The sequence below is a fragment of the Vicugna pacos genome, chromosome 8 (assembly GCF_048564905.1).
Source record: "Vicugna pacos chromosome 8, VicPac4, whole genome shotgun sequence".
Lineage (NCBI taxonomy): Eukaryota > Metazoa > Chordata > Mammalia > Artiodactyla > Camelidae > Vicugna > Vicugna pacos.
Genome location: NC_132994.1, coordinates 66,241,312 through 66,261,134, shown reverse-complemented (window position 1 = coordinate 66,261,134; position 19,823 = coordinate 66,241,312). Strand labels below are relative to the sequence as shown.

At 39.1% G+C, this 19,823-nt stretch overlaps 1 protein-coding gene across 5 annotated transcripts in view; it reads left to right on the top strand.

Annotated features, from left to right (window-relative positions):
* Positions 1–19,823, top strand: part of SYNE1 (spectrin repeat containing nuclear envelope protein 1) — a 427,466-nt gene that overhangs the window by 321,614 nt on the left and 86,029 nt on the right. For all 5 annotated transcript variants that reach the window (XM_072966061.1, XM_072966058.1, XM_072966057.1 and 2 more), the window contains 12 exons: positions 1,833–2,006; positions 3,297–3,428; positions 4,051–4,247; positions 4,937–5,069; positions 5,457–5,639; positions 7,525–7,674; positions 8,286–8,462; positions 9,268–9,423; positions 13,848–14,003; positions 16,571–16,741; positions 18,761–18,894; positions 19,295–19,499. In XM_072966061.1, the coding sequence (XP_072822162.1) occupies positions 1,833–2,006; positions 3,297–3,428; positions 4,051–4,247; positions 4,937–5,069; positions 5,457–5,639; positions 7,525–7,674; positions 8,286–8,462; positions 9,268–9,423; positions 13,848–14,003; positions 16,571–16,741; positions 18,761–18,894; positions 19,295–19,499 (1,968 nt within the window). The remainder of the gene's footprint in view (positions 1–1,832; positions 2,007–3,296; positions 3,429–4,050; positions 4,248–4,936; positions 5,070–5,456; positions 5,640–7,524; positions 7,675–8,285; positions 8,463–9,267; positions 9,424–13,847; positions 14,004–16,570; positions 16,742–18,760; positions 18,895–19,294; positions 19,500–19,823) is intronic.

Here is a 19,823-nt window from a genome sequence, read left to right as displayed (position 1 = left end):
GTGTCCTGACCAAGAACTGCCTGCTCTGCTCTGGGAACGCAGAGCAGCCCACTCAGGCCTGGATGGGGTTTATGTATGTTTCGTGCATCACTCAGCTCTTCTGGTCCATAGACACTTGCTCCTCCACTGCCGTGGGCCTTCAGTTTTCCTTCCCGGGGACAACGAGTGCTTTTACTTCATAACCAACCTTGGTGGGCGTGAGATTGTTCCATCAGTGTGTGCCGTAACCAAGTTCAGGTTAGGCACCACTCCTCAGTAGAGGAATGCCGGGTTCACGCACACACACAGATAACTCTCTCATTATTAGCCATCTTACGAGAAACAGCAGTTTTGCCAGTTCAGAGACTCCACCTCCAGACAGTGGACATTTCTTATAGAGGAACTAAAACTTCCCCTGGATTATAGGTGGTTAACGGTCTACCATTATGTAGCTCTCTGGTGGCTTATAAAGGTAGATTTGGGGGGCAGGGGGGTGCAGAATTGTATTTCTTGCTGTTTTTCCCCAGAGGTTTTTATTCAAAACTTTGTGATTTATTAAAGCCTTATCATTTGGCTTTGAAAACATTGCTTTAAAGTTCACAGCTGGTTTTTCTCAAATCTTTGACCAGAGCAATAAAATATCATCCTGAGTTATTCCAGAGGGGAAACTGGGATCAATGTGTGTAAATAACAGAGAAATAAAGCTCAGGAGATGAAGAACCCTAAAAGGAGCAGGCTGCCATCAGGCAGACGGCTCTCCCGGCTGTGAGAAGTCTGTCCAAGGATGTCGGGGGAGATGGGGTTGTAAAAGGAATATTAGCTTTCTGTGAATGTTGGGCCCAATGACCTCCAAGTTCTCTTCCAACTTTAAGATTCTATGATATAATAATTGTCAGTTGAAAATAATGATCCAGCTTCCATGGACCAGACCACTTTCCAAGGGAGGGCTCTTCGTGGCCTTGGGCTTGTTGCATGAGACTGAGTGGTTCAGCGTCTGTAAGATGGGAAACAAAACTACCTACCTCATGGAATTGTTATAAGGATTAAATGAGTCAGTCACTGAAGTGTTCATAGAGTGTCTGGCACATGGTACACACTCAGTGTTAGCTGATATTAGCTCCTCCCAGTCTCTAAGCTTTATCCGTGTTGCTGGGAATAGGACATGGGGGAGCCCTCTCCCCATCTTCTGGGGCCTTTTACAGATAAAAAGGAACATTTCAAAACGCATCTGTAGTGTTGTGCGAGGTGTACAGTTCTGCTGTGGGCAGAGTTATGAGGGAAATTAAAAAATATATCATGCCAATCAGGGTGTGTGGCACACTGGGCTTGGCGGTGAGTATTAAGCACAAGGAATGCTCTGAGAATTAAAAAAGGGCCATGGAGGAAGAAAAGTTGTGAATGTGCCAAGTGAGGGTATCCCGGGAAGTACAGAGTATAGGCCGAGGCTGAAGATGGGAGAATGGGAGCTGGTGTGTCCGGGGAACAAGGGAGGCCGGTCTGTGGTGGAGGAGGTGAGAGGCCACCCAGAGGGTCTAGGGATCAAGAGCTGAGAGAGCGGAGGAACTTTTTCAGCAGCTGGTCACGTACAACGGGGTCTGTTCTGGGGACAAAGTGCAGCATGGCAGTGTGTCGGTGCTTTGGGTGGGGGGGACAAGAGGGGTCATTTAGACCACTTGGCTGGAGCCCCCATCTCTGCAGGAAGTGGTGTGTGCCTGGGAGGGTGGAGGCCGGCAGGGGGACCAGTACCCCTCATGTCTGAGCTAAGTTCCATCAGCTTCCATGTTTGAAACCATTTTTATTGTAAGGTTGGATACAAATGAGTTGCTGACCTCTTTCTGTCTGAAAAATTGCAGGAATACTTTCAGGGTCTGGAATCTCACATGATCTTGACTGAAACACTCTTCAGAAAGATCATCAGCTTTGCAGTCCAACGGGAAACTCAGTTCCACACCGAGCTGATGGCTCAGGCTGCGGCCGTCCTCAAACGGGCTCACAAGAGGGGCGTGGAGCTGGAGTACATTCTAGAGGTGAGACTTGGTGCTGCACCTGTCCGAGCCACACCCCCTACCGACAGACAGACCCTCCAGGCCGGGCGTGTTCTCTCGTGGGGTCTGTGTCCTGTGACCTCGGAGGTCCCTCAGACTCAGCGTCTTGGGTTGCCCTGTGCCCCTTGTATTTCCTGTTCATGTTTGGATAAACGCTGTGCTCACTGTGAATTCAGCCAGATGAATACTGATTTCAGACTGAGGTCTTGAAAAACTGCTAACCTTTGCTAGACATTATTGAAAAAGACTTCACATGATTAAAAAAAAAGATTTTCCAATTTAAAATAAAATAAAATCATAAGAATAAGTGATGTGGGAGTTCTCCTGAGTAGAATGTGTGTACTATGTATTTATATTTCTTAAATGTCCGTGTGAGGTTTTTTTTGCAGATGTAATGCATTTAGTTCTCTTACTATGGGAAGCAAACGCGCCCATCTCGTTCACTTACGTCATAGCATCATCACTTGGTAAAGAATGAAACCGTAACTATCAGATGCCTCCTGTATTCCAGGTGTGCTGCATACATTATCCTCACACTGGACCAGATGCTTGCTTGATTGATTTTTACCTATGCATATTGTTCATGTTTATTTCGTATATTCATTAAAATCTATAATATCAGACATGTTTAAGTATTTCTTAGCTTTGAAGTAGAGTTGTATCTGGAGCCATAAAAATCTTAAATTAAAATGAAACAAACAGGTCCTCTCACACCTCTGGAAATTACCCATTAACCAAAATATATATCCTCAAAGAAGTACCAGTATGCTATTTTCTAATGTCATTAAATCATGTTTGAAAGAAAATAATTATAAAGATTGATTGTATAGAATTGCAAATATTTATTCTAAAATACTAGAAGAAAAGTGAAACACATTTTTGGCCTGATGAACACCATTTACATGAAAGAGTCTAGAGAAAAGTAACTGGAAGGAAGTATATGAAAATAGTGAAATAGAAGTATTTTTTTCTTTTGGAGACAAGATTATTATTAACCCTATTTTTTTTAATGTTGAAAATGATGTTCACCGAAGTATAGTAGGTTTCCCATACCATACAGCTAGTTAGTGGTGGATGTGAAAGCCAGTTCACAGGGGTCACCATCTGATTATTTGCTTCAAAGCCGTCTTTTGCTTTCTAAAGCAAATCCCCAATGCAAACATCTCCGACAAGTCTTTAAAGAGTATCTGTCAGGTGCGCATTTGTGCACAGAGATGAATGCTGTTCCTGAATGAGGATTTTTCAGCTCACAGACGGATGTTGTGCTTCTAGACATGGTCTCATCTGGATGAGGACCACCGGGAGCTGAGCAGGCAGCTGGAGGTGGTGGAGGGCAGCATCCCGACTGTGGGTTTGGTGGAGGAGAGTGAGGACAGGCTCATCGACCGGATAACACTCTACCAGGTTAGCGTCCAAATGACATCTTGGTGTAAAAAGTTGCCACATTTCCTTTTGAAGCTTTCCCATGGTTTGACTTGCAATCAAATATTTTATTAAGTACTTTTACTTTACTTTCAAGCTATTGACATTGTTGAAAACATAGGTTTTAAGTGTTTGTTTCGTAACAGAACATAAAAAGCTCTTTTTATTTTTTTATGAGATCCACTTTTGAAAATTTAGGCTCCACCAAACATTTTCTGTTTTTAATCTTGAAGTCACACTATCTTGAAATAATTAAAGTTTATTGTTTTATAACAGAGCACTAAAGAGCCTTTTTCTTCTGATTTTTAATGAGAAAGAGCTCTTTTTAAAAATTCAGCCTCCATCAAGAAATTTTTTTATAGTTTATGCTGGTATCACACAATTTTTGAAATAATTACAGTTCGCAGTTTTAAGTATACCTACAGTTACTTTTTTTTTTAAATCTCTACTTAGATGAAACATCTTAAAATTTCTAATGTAACTTGGGTACAAATACTTGAAATTTGACTAACAGGTAATGGGAACGTTATGGAAAAATTATAATCTTTAAGGAAGAAAAATTGCATTATCTAAACTTTTGACCCAATATTTTCCATCATTTTAGCATTTGAAATCCAGCCTTAATGAATACCAGCCCAAATTATATCAGGTACTAGATGATGGAAAACGACTTCTGATATCCGTTAGCTGCTCAGATCTAGAAAGCCAGCTAAATCAACTTGGAGAACACTGGTTAAATGATACCAGCAAAGTGTCTAAGGAACTTCACAGATTGGAAACAATATTGAAACACTGGACCAGGTAATACAGTGACTATTTGGCACATTTTTAGGTTAATGCTGCAGAGTACTTATAAGGCTAGTGGACACATGAGTTGAAAAAGATGTGGTTCCCCTAGGAACTCATCACAGAGTTCGGAAAGTAAAGGCAAACACAAAGTTTCCAATTGGATTCCTGTATAACTGTATAAACATGTACTTAAAAGTGGGTGGGGAGGTGCATCAAACCTTTGCAATACATTGAACCTTTGAGCTGTCATCTTCCCTGCCTGTGGACTGTACATGTGTGGTCACAGTAAACCTTAGGAGAGAAAGAAGAAGAGTGTGTTTTGAGAAGGTAAAGTTTCTCTCGAGGGCAACTGGAGGTATTCAGGAGAGGTATTCATAATGAAACCCTTTATTTCTACGCCACCTTTATTTCTAAGAACTTTTAGTAACAATCATCTAACATTTTCTAAATAGCTTCATTGTGAAAGAGTAGGAGAAAGATATTTTTATTTTCAGCCTAGAGGTGGGAAAGCTTGAAACTTAGAGAGACTGGCTTGCTTAAGGTATGAATATTTAGAGAAGGGGATTTGAGAGTGTCAACCCAGGACATTACTCTCCCAAATCTGTCGAGTCTTCTTTTAAAATTAGCGTTGGTGAGTAACGGGGGTTAGCACAACGGAGGGATTGGGTGTTGACTTAATAGGCTTATTACCGTCCTTGCAGGTATCAGAGTGAATCTGCAGATCTGATCCACTGGTTACAGTCTGCAAAAGACAGGCTAGAATTTTGGACTCAGCAGTCTGTGACAGTCCCACAAGAACTGGAAATGGTCCGTGATCATCTGAATGCTTTTCTGGTAAGTCCAAGAATCTAAAGCATTTGATTCAATTTTATTATTTTCAGGCCTTTTGGTAAGGCCTGACTTACACCAGTGAAAAGGTGATCGGCTGTCAATGAATATACTTAATAAATCAAGCTACGGAGAATTTGTCAGTGTTAACTCTGTGTGTTGAATAATTAAGGAAAATGCTAGGACTCAACATTGCCTCTTTAAAGTCATCTTTAGGTAATGTTGGCTTTCATTCAGGGCAGGGATATGTGGCTTTTGTTTTTCTCCAGTGTGCTTAACATCACCACTCCCCTGTATGATGTAAAGAAAAATTGTTTGTGAAACAAGTGTTTCTTCCCCTAAATAAAAGATCTGGCTACTTAATCCTGATGTGGACATTGCTACTTCTTTTAGGAGTTTTCCAAAGAAGTTGATGCCAAATCTACCCTGAAATCGTCTGTTCTGAGCACAGGAAATCAGCTTCTTCGATTGAAGAAAGTGGACACAGCTGCCCTGCGTTCTGAGCTGTCACACATCGATGGCCAGTGGACTGACCTGCTGACAAATATTCCAGCTGTCCAGGAGAAGCTCCACCAGGTACAGAACTAATCATTGGTTTAGTTGGTCACAAGCAGTATTAGATGAAAAAGTACCTTAATCTGCTGTTGCTCCCAAATTTAAATCAGCTCTGTCTTGGACGTCTTGTGTTTTCTCTCCTCCGTGGTATTTCATGTGACGAGTGATCAGTTCTACAAATTGCATGTCTGCAAACCCCATGTCTTCCAAGGGCTTCTTTATCGTATGTGTGTGTGTTTTAGAATCCTTGTCTGTCCATGTTTTAATTCTTTGTTTTCTCATAAATAAAATATGGGTAACTATACCTCTCTCATCAAGTGAGTACTTACGAAGATTTAATACTATTGTGTGAAAAAGACCTGTAATATTACCTACAATAGAGCTGTAACTTCCAACAAATGAAGAGAAGCAAGTCTTTCTCTTATCTAGAAAGTTGCTTCTCCCCCACAAGCTCCCAGATATTTTCTCTCTCTCTCTTTGGCATTCATCCCTGTGTAAAGGTGTGATAGATGTGTTTCATATAAATGTCTTACCCCTTTGAATCAGCAGCTGCACATTCCTAAAGGGCAGGAAACATCTCACATTGACTTCTATATCTTTCTGCACCACATAGAAGTCTATAAATATTTAAATGATTGCTTTTGTTCCTCCCAATCATTATAAGTATTTGCATAAATATCTGATGTATTAAGGAAGATTCAGAATTCTAGTATATTTTGGTGGAAGACTGAGGAAATTGGCTATGCTCTTTGGAATAAATATCAGAGTGCCAAAAATCTAGAAAATGATAGTTTGTAGTGTGGTGGTATTTTTCTTTCTTCTTTTAACATTCCTGAATCATAATACACAGAGATTTTTACAAGATAATTAATAAAATACATCTGTTGAATGTTTCATAGTTAAGTTTTTTTTTATACTCATAAAACTAGCTGTAAAATAAGAATAATATTTTCTTCTTGCTGGTGTTTTGATTAATTAGGTAGTGTTTATGCAATGTTGATAGTATTGTATGTCAAGTGAACATAAGAGGACTGTTATTGTTCAGTGTTTGCCTGATGTTTCATGTCAAGCTTCTAACGAGGTTAAGATCCAAAAATGTCATTAAGAAGTGTTATATTGGTTGGTACTTGAATAGGAATTAATAGAGTTTTAGGTTAAAGAAAATTGAGTTTGAATTCTAACACTTGCAATTTGTTCTGTCTCTGCAACGAGAGTTTTTTTGTTTTGTTTTGGTTTTTTACAGGTATAGAAAGTTGATAGCTCAGCATTGCCAGTGTAGTTCATTTGACACCTTAGCCCCCACTTGCAAAGCAATTTACAGCTGTACAATAACTTCTGTTTTATTGTCATTGGCTTTGGCTCAAATGCTTACATACTTCAGCAACTTGAAAAGATTTTTCACTTGTGTGTTCTGTTTTTCGTGTGGGCATGGGTGCAGGTGGGGATTATAATAAAGAAGGGTCAGTTTATTATAATGAGGACGTATTAGGAATTAAACAGCCACTAAAATTTCATTTACCCGTATCCTTACAAAATACATGTGGGAGAATATGACTTAAAGACAGAGGAGAAAAGCCTCTTATTTGTTCATACTATTTTACTGCACCGCTTATCCAGTCTGACAATAATGCCAAACTTAATTTACTACCTAGGGCAAGGGTAACTAAGAGGAATTTTATGAAGTCCATTTACTTTTGGTTCTGAGATCTTAAGCGCTTAAAATTTTGGAATTCTTCAGGCAAAAAAAAAAAAAAGATTACCAACAATCAAAATGCCTAAAAGATTAGATAAAAAACAGCTGATTAGCCATTAAAAATTCTCCAACTTTTTAATAGATTGGGATTCGTTGGAATTTTAACACTAGCGATTTGTTCTGTCTCTGACACTTGCAATTTGTTCCGGGCAGCTCCAAATGGATAAACTGCCTTCTCGCCATGCCATTTCTGAAGTCATGGCTTGGATTTCTCTCATGGAAAATGTTATTCAAAAGGATGAAGAGAATATTAAAAATTCCATCGGTTACAAGGCCATTCATGAATACCTTCAGAAATACAAGGTAATTAAGCACTTCTGGGTTTTAACTTTCCATATTTTAGGATAATCTTACTTGAAGGAGCTCAGAAACTCAAATTACAGAAATCAGGTCTTAAAGTATATATTTCATACATGGTGACCAGATAGCTATATAATAGTAAGAAAACTGCCTTCATAGTTGTAGGCATAGAAAAGTTGACCAGTAGTAGGAATAATTTTGTGTAAGATTTTGTGTCACTTTAGGAAATCATAAAAATAAATTCTATAATTGATAAATATTGTATAGTGAGATTAGATAATTTGTCCAATTCTACTTCCTCTACTTAAAAATATATATATTTATATTTATATTTAATATATCTATAAATTCAAATTTTTATAAATACAAATTTAATATACGTATAAATTCAGAATATGTAAATTCAATTTATATTCAGTGTTTTTATATATTATATATATTCAGCTTCTGAAGATAATGGGTTATATTAATACACACCGATTGTGCCATTTGGACTAACTCACTGAAGTGATAATATTAGTCTTGAGGCTACTTAAGGCTTTCCAACTCCTAATAAAATGTAAGACATTTATATGTATAACGTTGTTTTCTTATTTTCTACCTTCCCTTTTCAGGGTTTTAAGATCGACATTAACTGTAAACAGCTGACAGTCGATTTTGTGAACCAGTCTGTGCTACAAATCAGCAGCCAGGATGTGGAAAGTAAACGCAGTGATAAGACTGATTTTGCTGAGCAGCTTGGAGCAATGAATAAAAGTTGGCAAATCCTGCAGGGTCTAGTAACTGAGAAGGTGAGCCAAGTGTTCTTTGCTGTCCATGTTTCATGAAAACTCCAAGAACAGGTACAGTCTGTAAAGAAAACTCATTCCCCAAATAGTGTGGCTGCACTGGGCACAGAGCTGCCTCCGAAGAGCCTGCCGCTGAAGGTTTTCCCTCTGACTTGTTAATGTGTCTTACGTAGCTTCTGCTCTCTGACTAGTTCATATTGTTTTAGTTTTTTAAAGGTGCCTCTTAAATTCTTTTTCCTTTGCTTTGAGTGAAGTTCCTTGCTTGTTTACCAATAATGGTCATTGATTCACACTTTTTTAAAATTAATTCTTATTTTTTATTGAAGCATAGTCAACTTGCAGTATTATTTTCAGATGTACAGCAAAGCAATTCAGTTATACATAGACATACATATATATGTAGTTTCAGATTCTTTGCCGTTACAGTTCATTACAAAAAACGGAATATAGTTCCCCATGCTGTACAGTAGATCCTTGTTGTTTATCTCTTTTATATATAGTAATGTGTATCTTTTAATCCCAATGACTCACATTTTTAAATATTCATTGATTTTTTTTTTTTGTGGGGAGGTAATTACATTTATTTATTTCTTTATTTTTAGAAGAGATACTGGGGATTGAACCCAGGATCTTGTGCATGCTAAGCATGCACTCTACCACTTGAGCTACACCCTCCCCCCTCACTGATTTTTAATCATATATACAATGGGCTGTATTTTAAGAATTCTTAATCTGGAAGAAGTAGTTACCTGCCAATGATTTGATTCTAAAATAAAATTACAAATTTTGTTTCCTTATGTTTGCTCAGATTCAGCTGTTGGAAGGCTTACTGGAATCTTGGTCAGAATATGAAAATAATGTACAGTGTCTGAAAACTTGGTTTGAAACCCAAGAAAAGAGACTAAAACAACAACACCGAATCGGAGATCAGGCTTCAGTTCAGAATGCGATGAAAGACTGTCAGGTAACTTGTCCAGGTGGCCGCCGGCACTGTTTCACAGTTTCCTGGCCTGTCACGAAGGAATCTGCAGGTCCCGAGAACTGAGATTTAAATACTGAAAAATGCTGCATTTGGTTAACAGATTTCTCTAAGTGAGTTTATAGAGTTTTCTGTTAGATTTTTTCACCTGTTTTTATAAACACAAAGTTATGAGAATTTTCAAACACGCTCATAAGCCGAGAATATTGCTTAACCTCCATACTGTTCGTTAGATTTAATAATTATCAAGATTTTGACATCCTTGGCTGCATTGTTTTTCTTCTTAAAGATTTGTAGTAAATCCTAGACTTCATGGTATTTCGTTCCTGCACGCTACAGTACACATCTCTATAAAGAACTGACTTTTTTCTATGTAACTGTGTTGTTATCACCACAAAAGAATTCACAATAATCCCTTAATGTTATTTAGTGCCCAGCTCATAAAAATACTTCCTCAATTGTCTGTAAAATATCTTTTTATCCCAGTTATTTAAATAAGGATACAACAGTGTCTGTATCCTACCTTTTCTTGTTAGGTCTCTTTAATATATTTTTACACATTATTAACTTGTTACAGAAACCGTAGACTGGCCTCAGGTTCAGGATTAGCCGGTGTACTTCCTTCAGAGGCTATTCTGTCCCCCCGTGTTTTGTATGAATGGAAGTTAGCAGGAGAGTCTTGATTGGTTCTGGTTCAGCTCCAATGAGCCGATGATGCTTCACAGAGGACTGTTACCTCCTATTGTGTCCCACTGGGAAGACTCAGTGGCACCTGCTCATTCTGCTGTTAGTGATAAGGATCTCTGATTCAGGAAAACTTAATGTTTTCCAGTGACTTCGAACCACTTAATATTTCCTCAGGTATTCTTGTTTATACCAAAGAAATGTAAGCTATTGCAGTTAATGCTGTTATATTTTTTAAATAAATCAGTAATTTGTAATGTGTTATAGATTACCTGCAGTGGTTCTCTGTAGTATTTCCTAAGAGCAACGGAAGACTAAACTGTGAAACAATTCTACAGAAATGCTTCTTTCCGCAAGTCTTATTTTTGTATTTCAGCTTTCAGAAAGAAAGGTCTTTGGTAATGATCTTCCTTTCAACCAGCATTTTTTTTTTCCTTTGGGGGCATATGTAAAGAGAGATATGCTTAAGCTCTCAATCAAAGCTTTTTGGTTTAAGAAAGAAAGAGTAGATGCTCTTTTGCTGGGCTGACAAGCTAATGGATTGCAATTTTGAGGGTGCATGAAAATGGCAAAGAAAACTATCATGTAGACAAATACCTTGAAATTAAAAAGAGGAAGCTTCACATTGAAAGATGGATGTGGAAAATGGAAGACCAAAAACATGCATCAGCTAGTCTCATTGCCTTTTCAGGTTTCCAGGGGCCAGTAGTATTTCTAATTTAAAGTCTCAATTCTGAAACGTACAAGTAAGCCAGAATTTCAACATTTTACTTTGAAAGATGACTTCCTAAGTTAAAATGTTTTAATTAAAATTAAAAGATAATTTAAGCATTAACGTTAGCAAGATTAATGCTTCCTTGTTACGTTGTTGTAATAAACTTGACTATTTAAAGACTGAGATGGGGGGAGGGGTATAACTCAGTGGTAGCATGCATGCTTGACATGCACAAGGTCCTGGGTTTAATCCTCAGTTCCTCCACTGAGATAAATGAATGAATGAATGAACAAACAAACAAACAAACCTGATTACCCCCCAAATTCCTCCATTAAGAAAAATAAATGAATAAATAAACTTAATTACCCCTCCCCCCAAAAAGATTGAAATAATGGTTTCATATAACTTTTCTTTTTCTTTCCTTTTTTTTCTTCTTCCTTCCCTACTTTTCTTTTTCTCTTCCTAACTAATTTTTCTTCTCTTTAACTTGCTTTTTTTCCTGCCATTTTCCAATTTCTTTTTATGGACATGTTTTCTGCTTAACAGAGAGAAACATTGCTATCTGGAAAATGTAGCAGAAAGTTGGCCAAGTTTCACTCCTTTTCGGACCCATATTTTAGCCTCTCAGGGGTCACACCAGGCAGCTCAGAGTGTGGTGGAGAGAACTTTACACCAATGCCAATTTTTGATTTCAATTGATTGGAAACAAAGAAGAGAATGAAAGTAGCCCGCACATTCGGGGCATCACATATGAATCATAGTAGCCTCACTGGCAGGTTCTATTTGGCAGTGCCACAAACCTTGATAAAAATTTATTGTCATTTTTGAGAAATCATTCCTTTGGACCAAAGTGTAGAATTCAAGCCAACGCACTTACACTGGTGACTGGATTCAAGCTTTATTTTGTTTAAAAATCTTGAATATTTTTCCACTTTTTTACAGGTGATTTATGAGTTTAAACCAACATAAAAACTGATATTTATGAATTAACCCAAGTTAAGAATGATTTATGAGAGCAAAAAATGTTAGGTTTGGCTTTTCCCTTCATTGAGATCAGAAACAGAATTATCTCTTTTAATTATTATTGGAAGGAAAGGAAAACACCTTTATTTTGCACACAATATGTATTTCATTCCTGTTTCCCTCCTCGGTTTTGCTTGTATGCCAACACAAATGTTTGGGGCGTTTTTGAGGTGTATTTCTAGAAATAGATCATTCATTTAACATTGCTCACTTAAAAAGTTAACATCTATGGATAAATGAGAATAAATTTAACATCAGTGGCTGAATTTTAGAATCATATTAAAGACATGTGGGAGGATTGCTTACGGTTTCATAATCTTTTAGAGAAGTGAGAGAAAAATCCTTAAATAGTAAAGTCCATGATGTTTCTGTACCACATAAAGGACCTGTAACCCTGGTAATCCCTGTGTTCACTCTTGGGTTAATATCAAAACTATCAAAATACTGACATAATTGTAAAGTGACAATGAAAGAACAGTTATTAAAAACAAAAATGGTCTCTTTAGGCCACTATTGCATGCATTTCTAATTAATACATCAAGACAAAAATAGCTTCATAATAAAGAGAGAAAAATAAATACATTTGCACGGAAGCAGGACAGGTTACCAAAGGGCTGAATAAAATAGTACTCTTACGTTTGCCTGGTTTTTAACAGCTTAAAAAGGATTTCATGTATACGTATGTTTATCTAACGTTATCCCTTTGAAGTAAGCTAATGTTTTAGTGTTCCTACCTTATAAATAAGGTAGAGAGTGATTAAAAGGTGGGACCACACAGGATCAAAAACTAAAGGACATTTGTAACTAACACAGCAGAGGCCGGGACGTCTCACTAGAACCTTATCAGTAGCACTGCCCAGTCCCAGTGCAGTTACCCGCATGCGGGTCACCAGGGGGAGGTGGAAGTCTTTTACAAAATTGAGGCATTATCCAAACCAAAAATATTCTGCAATTTTCTTCACTTTAACCTCCATATCCAGTTCTGTGGGTGTGCTTCTGAATGTGAGAATGCACCCAGGCCTTAGTGTCCGGCTTCTCCCGTCACCTCGGATGGATTTACACTTTCTCCACGGTTCACGCCCGACGGCTTGCCCCCAGCACTGGGCTGGGCGTCGCAGGCTCAGAAGACTTGGGTTCTAATTCTACCTCTGGCCCTTCTGTGACCCGAGACAGGTTGCATGACTTCATCTCCACTTGTTCATCCATGGAATGTTGATAGCAGTCTCAGCCTGTCTCACTGAGCTTTCCAAATTTTCCAGTGGCACTAAAACGTAAGTTAGGATTCCGATGTATGGTTAGGTATGGCTCTCCAGGCCATTGCCTCATTTCATTTTCCTTTTTGGACATTTCAGACTGACAGGTAAAATGAGCATCCTACAGGAAATGAGGATTTGATTCATGAAAAACGCCTGGATAGCCTTCCAGAGTCACATAGAATCAGAATATTTTAGGAGGAAGGGTTATTAGAGATTCTGATTTTTCATCAGACGAAACTGAGACTCAGTGGAAGTTTCTAACTTACGCAAAGTGGCACAGCTGGACAGCGGCAGAAATGTAACTAAACCTTGGATGCTGGGGCCCAGAATACTCTTCTGCTGCATTCCCCTCTATGGGCTAGACATTTCCAACACCAAATATATGAATTTAAGAATATGAATCATATTACCATTTCTGACATATATTTCTTCCCTTGTAGCTTCTTTAAAAATAAAATTGCATGGTACCATTTCCTTGTATAAATAGGTAATCAAATTTTATGTTTTTTTTAAGTCATGTTAATATCTCATGGGATAAAAAGACAATTAAAAAAACTTAAATGAAGGAAGAAGTATTGCTGTGGAGACCCTCTCCTGAGAATGATGAGCCTTTTGGCTTAGTAAAAGATTTTTAGGATGTAAGACAGCAGTGACTCAATTTCAGGGTACCCCAGAGTTCCATAACAGAACAATTTTAAATGACTATGCACCTTTTTTTCTTAACCTTTTAGGACCTGGAAGATTTGATTAAAGCAAAAGAAAAAGAAGTAGAGAAAATTGAGCAGAATGGACTTGCTTTGATTCAGAACAAGAAGGAAGAAGTCTCTGGCATTGTCATGAGCACGCTGAGGGAGCTCAACCAAACCTGGGCAGACTTAGACCACATGGTAATGTTGCTTGTGGAGAGCTGGCTCCAAGACCGTGTTTGCCGTCTCATGTCCAAACAGGACATGGGTTTTGGTTTCTCTAAAGTAACTTAGTAAAGAAGTGTGAGATCCATACAGCATCTATTTGTACTGTTAAGTTCGCTCTATTAACCTCCTTTTAAAAAAAGTCTAGCTTCAGATACTCCCTGTGATAAACTTTGTCATGAATGTTACTTTCTTAATAATCTCATCCATTCCTATGTCCCTAGAAACTGTCCAGGCATAGACGGTTCTCAAATGTGTATCCCCAGGTGGGATTCCTCACCTAAACTCTAGAAGAGGCAGACGCAGAGAAGTCCTCTGTAGACGTCTCCCCTCGCATGGCCAGTTGACAGTGTCCTTGAGACAACAGTGTCTCAACGTCCACGCCCAGGCCAGCTCCTGTGCTTCCCCCACAAACCTACACTCTGCGCCATCTCAGCTAATGACAGCTGTGCCCTCCCAGGTGCCTGGGCAGAAACCCGCGGGGTCATTCTTCACTCCTGTCTTTTCTCTCAGACCCACATCTAGTCCGTTAGTATCTTGTCAGCCCTATTTTCAGGATAGATCTAGAATTCAAGCTCTGCCCTATCTGTGTGGCCAGTGCCTAGGTCTAAGTCGTCATCACAGCTTCTGTTATTTTAGTGGCCCTCCCCAAATCTCCATGCTGGAGGCCGTATTAAAGTGGAAGTCAGGTCACACAACTCCTCTGCTCACAGCCCCCGAACAGCTTCTTGTCTCATCCAGAATGAGGCCCCACCTGCTGAGGGCCTGAAGGCCCCCCGGCCGGGCCTCCCACAATCTCTCCCCTGCGTCTCCTGCCGCTGCCCCGCAGGTCCATGGTGCTCTGGCCTCCCCCTACCCTGGAACCCGCGGCATATTCCTACACTCGGGGACTGGCCGTTCCCTCCAGCTGGAACACCCTCTCTGTGATACCCACATGGTCACGCCCTCTCCTCAGAGTCACTATTCCAAGTCACCATCCCAGCGAGGGCTCTCCTGACCACCTTGTTTTCAGTGACAGCCCCTGCCCCCCCATCTTACACTCCCTGACTCCCTCCTCTGCTTTGCTTTTACCTGTATTTTTCATCAGCCTCTAACTTCTGATGTAGTCTTTTCGTTTGTTCAAATTCTCTCACTGAAACATAAGCTCTGTGAAGATATTTGGTAAATACGTGCTGGATGGAGTACTGAGTCCTCCCATAAGAAGAATGCGTGTGACAACTACTGCTCTGCACACACACGTCCCAGTGCTGGTTTCCCGCACTTCGCAGAGGTGGGCGCACAGGCGCAAACAGGTTAAGTGACTGCGGCCAAGGCCGCACCGGAAACCGCCTCTCGCAGTTGACGTGCTGATCTCCGAGGGCAGCTTTCCAGCCTACGCTTACCTTCTCTTTAACCTGATTTTAAATCTATTTTACTCTAGTTTATGCACCTTTATAAATCATTGCAATTCTTTGGGAGCAATTTAGCATACAAATAAATGAAGTGCTTCTTTCACAGAAACAACTTCTCGTGAAAAAAAAACAAACAAAAATAATACAAAGAAGAAGTAGACCAGTTACAAATTCTCTTTGATCTCCTGGCTTTATGTTCATATCTGTTCCTGACTTTCATAGGACAGGCCCTGGCACCTGGCTACACCTGTGAGCATCACCTCGCTTCTGAGGCAGCATTTTCTTAGGCCTTCGGCCCATTAGATAGTACCTCAATTGGTTTCAACATTTTTATTTATGCTAAGAAGAAGAGCAGAGAATGCAGGTGCACATTAATTTATATGATCTCTTTTCTTAATTATGGCCATTCTTACTCCAAAAGAATACATTTAGGAGATTCGGGGTGAAATCCAGGAAGTCCAAAGCAGGTATCTTTCTAAATGATACAGATCAAATTAAAAACTTGTCTACTGCAGGTAAGAATAGGGAAAGAATGTTCTTAGATGTCTTGTGTCTTGTCTTGAGATATTCATTACTGTGTGTGTGTCTGTGTGTGTGTGCGCGTGTGCTCGTGCACATGCCTGAGATAGGTTAGATAGATAGAGAGGTTTCGTTTCCTGGGACCAGACTACCTATATTAAAATCTAGATCTCTCACACACTAACAGTATGACCTCAGGTGATTTTCATAACCTCTTTGTCTCTCAGTTTCTCATCTGTAAGATGGTAATAATGATTCAACCTGCCTCATGTTATGAGGAGTAAGTAATTAATGCATTTGAAACACTCACTTAATATATTTCCTAAACTGTGGTATTAAATATCGACCTTTTATTACTTTTATATTAAATAAATAATATATATTATATGGAGACATTATCTATATAAACTTTTTAAGCATTTGAATTTAGACCGAGTGGTCAAAAGTATGAAAGGCATAAATTTTAACATTGCTACATCTTATTTTTCAAATTTTTTTAAAATCTGAGTTTATTTTTAATGCCCAACACTACAACGAAGTTCTTAAACGTTAATGCTTTGTCCATCAGTGGAATGTGTATTTCATCATTTTAAATATTTTGCAGTTGTAAGAAGTGTCTGTCTCTTTCAAAAGGTTGAGCAATTAAAGATCCTGCTGAAGTCCGTACTTGACCAGTGGAGCCACCACAAAGCGGCCTTTGATGAGATAAACAGCCGCCTCACAGAGGCCAGGTACTCTCTTTCCCGATTTCGCCTGCTGACCGGCTCTTTAGAAGCTGTGCAAGTTCAGGTAGACAATCTTCAGGTAAGGAATAACGTGAACCCATCCTAAACCTTTTACATTTGAGGAAAAAAAAAAAAAGGATAGCTGCAAACATCATCCTGGAATATCGGTGTAGATTTTTTACATTTAGATTTTTTTTAATGTTTAAAATTGATTTTACCTGCTCTGTTTGTTATATAATCCAACTTGCTGGTGGATAACAAATTCTGGAATAGCTGGTATATAATTAAATGGGCGTTACAATTCTGTTACATAAATATCCCCATGAATGTATTTTATAAAATGATTCTATAGCGAAATCAACCTCCTGGATCCATTGTTGCTTCCTTTTATGTCTTCCCTTTCCCTCTCTTTTTTTTTTTTAATTTTCTTTTTTTTTTTATGGGGATGAAGTGATTTAGGTTTCTTTCTTTTTAAATAGAGGTACGGGAAATTGAACCCAGGACCCTGTGCATGCTAGGCATGGCCTCTACCGCTGAGCTAGCTCTACACTCCCCCTGTCTTCCGCTTGTCTTTTTATCCTGTTTCTCCAAACATAGTCTAAGGGATTAAAACAAAAATAGCAAAAGTGGTAAACATTTTAAACCATTGTTTTCCTTTCATTCAGCATAATGCCTGTGGGCTTGTCAACGTGTATATGTAATCCTCCTTTTCTAGTGCTTCCTTCTTCGTTTCGTGTGTGTCCCTTACCACCGTATTCATCCAGGAGGGCTTCGCTGCTGCTTGGCTTAAACACAGCACAATCCCCTGTCTCAGGTCACTGCCTTCAGTCAGTAGCTGACATCACTCCCCTGTATACCTGTGTGCTGGGCAGTCTCACCTGCTGCTGCTTTTTCTCTCTGGCTAAATAATGCAGCCTCTGGGATGAGCAGGGCAGGCCCCCAGGGATGGAAGAGCCCAGCCTGTACCCTCCTTACCTCAGTCCACGTCCCTGGCTTGGCCGTCAAAGTTTATATGCTGCTGACCTCACATGCAGTCTTTCTGAAGGGAATACTCTTTTTTTTTTTTTTTTCGATTGGGGGATGAGGGAGAGAGGATAAAATATGTATATATATAACTTCTTTAAACCATAGCTGTTGCAGATATGAAGAATCATAAAAACTTATTTTGAGAATAGTAAATTAAAAAACATATTTTACAACTTCGAGAAGGTTAGAAATACTTTCCAATTGAACCTGCTCCGTGTTTAACAACTACTGTCTTTTTTTAAACTCTTTTTTTTCTTAGCATTTTTATTTTATTTTTTTAATAGAGGTTTTGGGGGTTGAACCCAAGACCTCGTGCATGCTAAGTGTGGGCTCTACTACTGAGCTATACCCTCCCCCCAACATCTGCCATCTGAAGATATGAAAGACTTCAGGGTCTATTCCCTGCATATTTTGATTTAATGGCAACCAGATATCAGTGTTAAGTAGGATCGGATTTTGTCATCCTGCTTCACCTCTGGAGTTTTTCTAAGAACTGAGTCTATCGCTTGAGCAATATTTCCAGGGAAATATCTTTCTTCTAGTTACTTCACTGGTTCTTGGTAGAAGACTCCATCAAGCCAACAGCCAGTCTAATAATAAATATTCTTTGCAAGGAAGAACACTCAGATAGAACTTAGAGATGGTACTCAGAAAAGCTATACCTTCTTAGAGTCTCATTTCCAGGAGTTTCTGGTAGAGCAACTCTGGGTAAGTAATAAAATAGAGATCTGGACTCTGACCTTGAGCACCGAAGAGCACCACACTGTGACGCATCAGCGCCATAGCTTCCTCCTTGACGGTGGACTAGGGCTCCCTCCATGAGCTTTCCCAGAATTCCAGAACCCGCTGTAAGGAGTATCAATTGTTAAGAATCCCTCTTCACACCCATAAGAACAAAACCATAAAAAAGAAAAGACTGATTATCTAAAGAAAGCTTATAAAGCATTGGGGCAAAGTCATGGTTTATGTACTTACATGTGCATATTTATGAAAAAAGCTGTAAATTACTTCTAAACTTATCATTGAAATTTAGATCCTGTCATGTCATCTCTGATACTTTTCCTTTGGGTAGAATCTTCAAGATGACCTGGAAAAACAGGAAAAGAGCTTACAGAAATTTGGCTCTATCACCAACCAGCTATTAAAAGAGTGTCACCCACCTGTGACAGAAACTCTTACCAATACGCTCAAAGAAGTCAATCTGAGGTATGGAACATGCTGATTTCATATGGTTACATGTTATTTATTGCATGATCTTATTATAAATCATGATGCAATTAAAATGCTGGCATTTTGAATTTGAACTTTAGAGATTCTATCCTATTAATGTTCTAGTTTTCACAAAATGAATTTAAGGGTAAGTAAAAATAGTGAAGATATTTAGAAAAGAATTAAAACAGCTGTATACCCAAAGGTTGACCTCACGTCTACTATCTACCCTTGAAATATGAGTGTGAAATGTTACTTTTTATTACATTAAGTAGAAATGAGACATCTGCATTATTTCCATAACCACATGAACCAGGATCACAAAAAATAAAACAGTAAATAACAGCATTTGGAGAGAGGTGGGAATCTGCCCATGAGTGTTGGCTATTGTTTCCAGATGGAATAACTTGCTGGAAGAGATTGCTGAGCAGCTGCACTCCAGCAAGGCCCTACTTCAGCTCTGGCAACGATACAAGGACTACTCCAAACAGTGTGCTTCCACAGTTCAACAGCAGGAGGGTCGAACCAATGAGCTCCTGAAGGCAGCCACGGACAAGGACATCGCTGACGACGAGGTTGCCACATGGATTCAAGACTGCAACGTACGTCCAGGAACCATGGTGCTTTCCCAACACGCCAGTCTTAGCCTTCTCAAGTTTAGCAGGGCTACTGCTGATGTGTGCAAGCTTTTGCTGTGTCTCTCTGTGAGATGGTTATCCAAAAATAATTAAGTTTCAAAGAGCCTCCTAGGTTTTCAGAACCCAGTTGCCTGTGTGTCAGATTTATGAGGTTCCCCCTCCCGTTGCCTTATTTTTAAAGAGTTATTTTCCCATTTTTCCTAAAGGAATGCAATCCATGTGAAAGATTGAGGCTATCTGTTTTTACAGAGGTGGTCAGTATAATGACCATATGAAGAGTAATGTGAC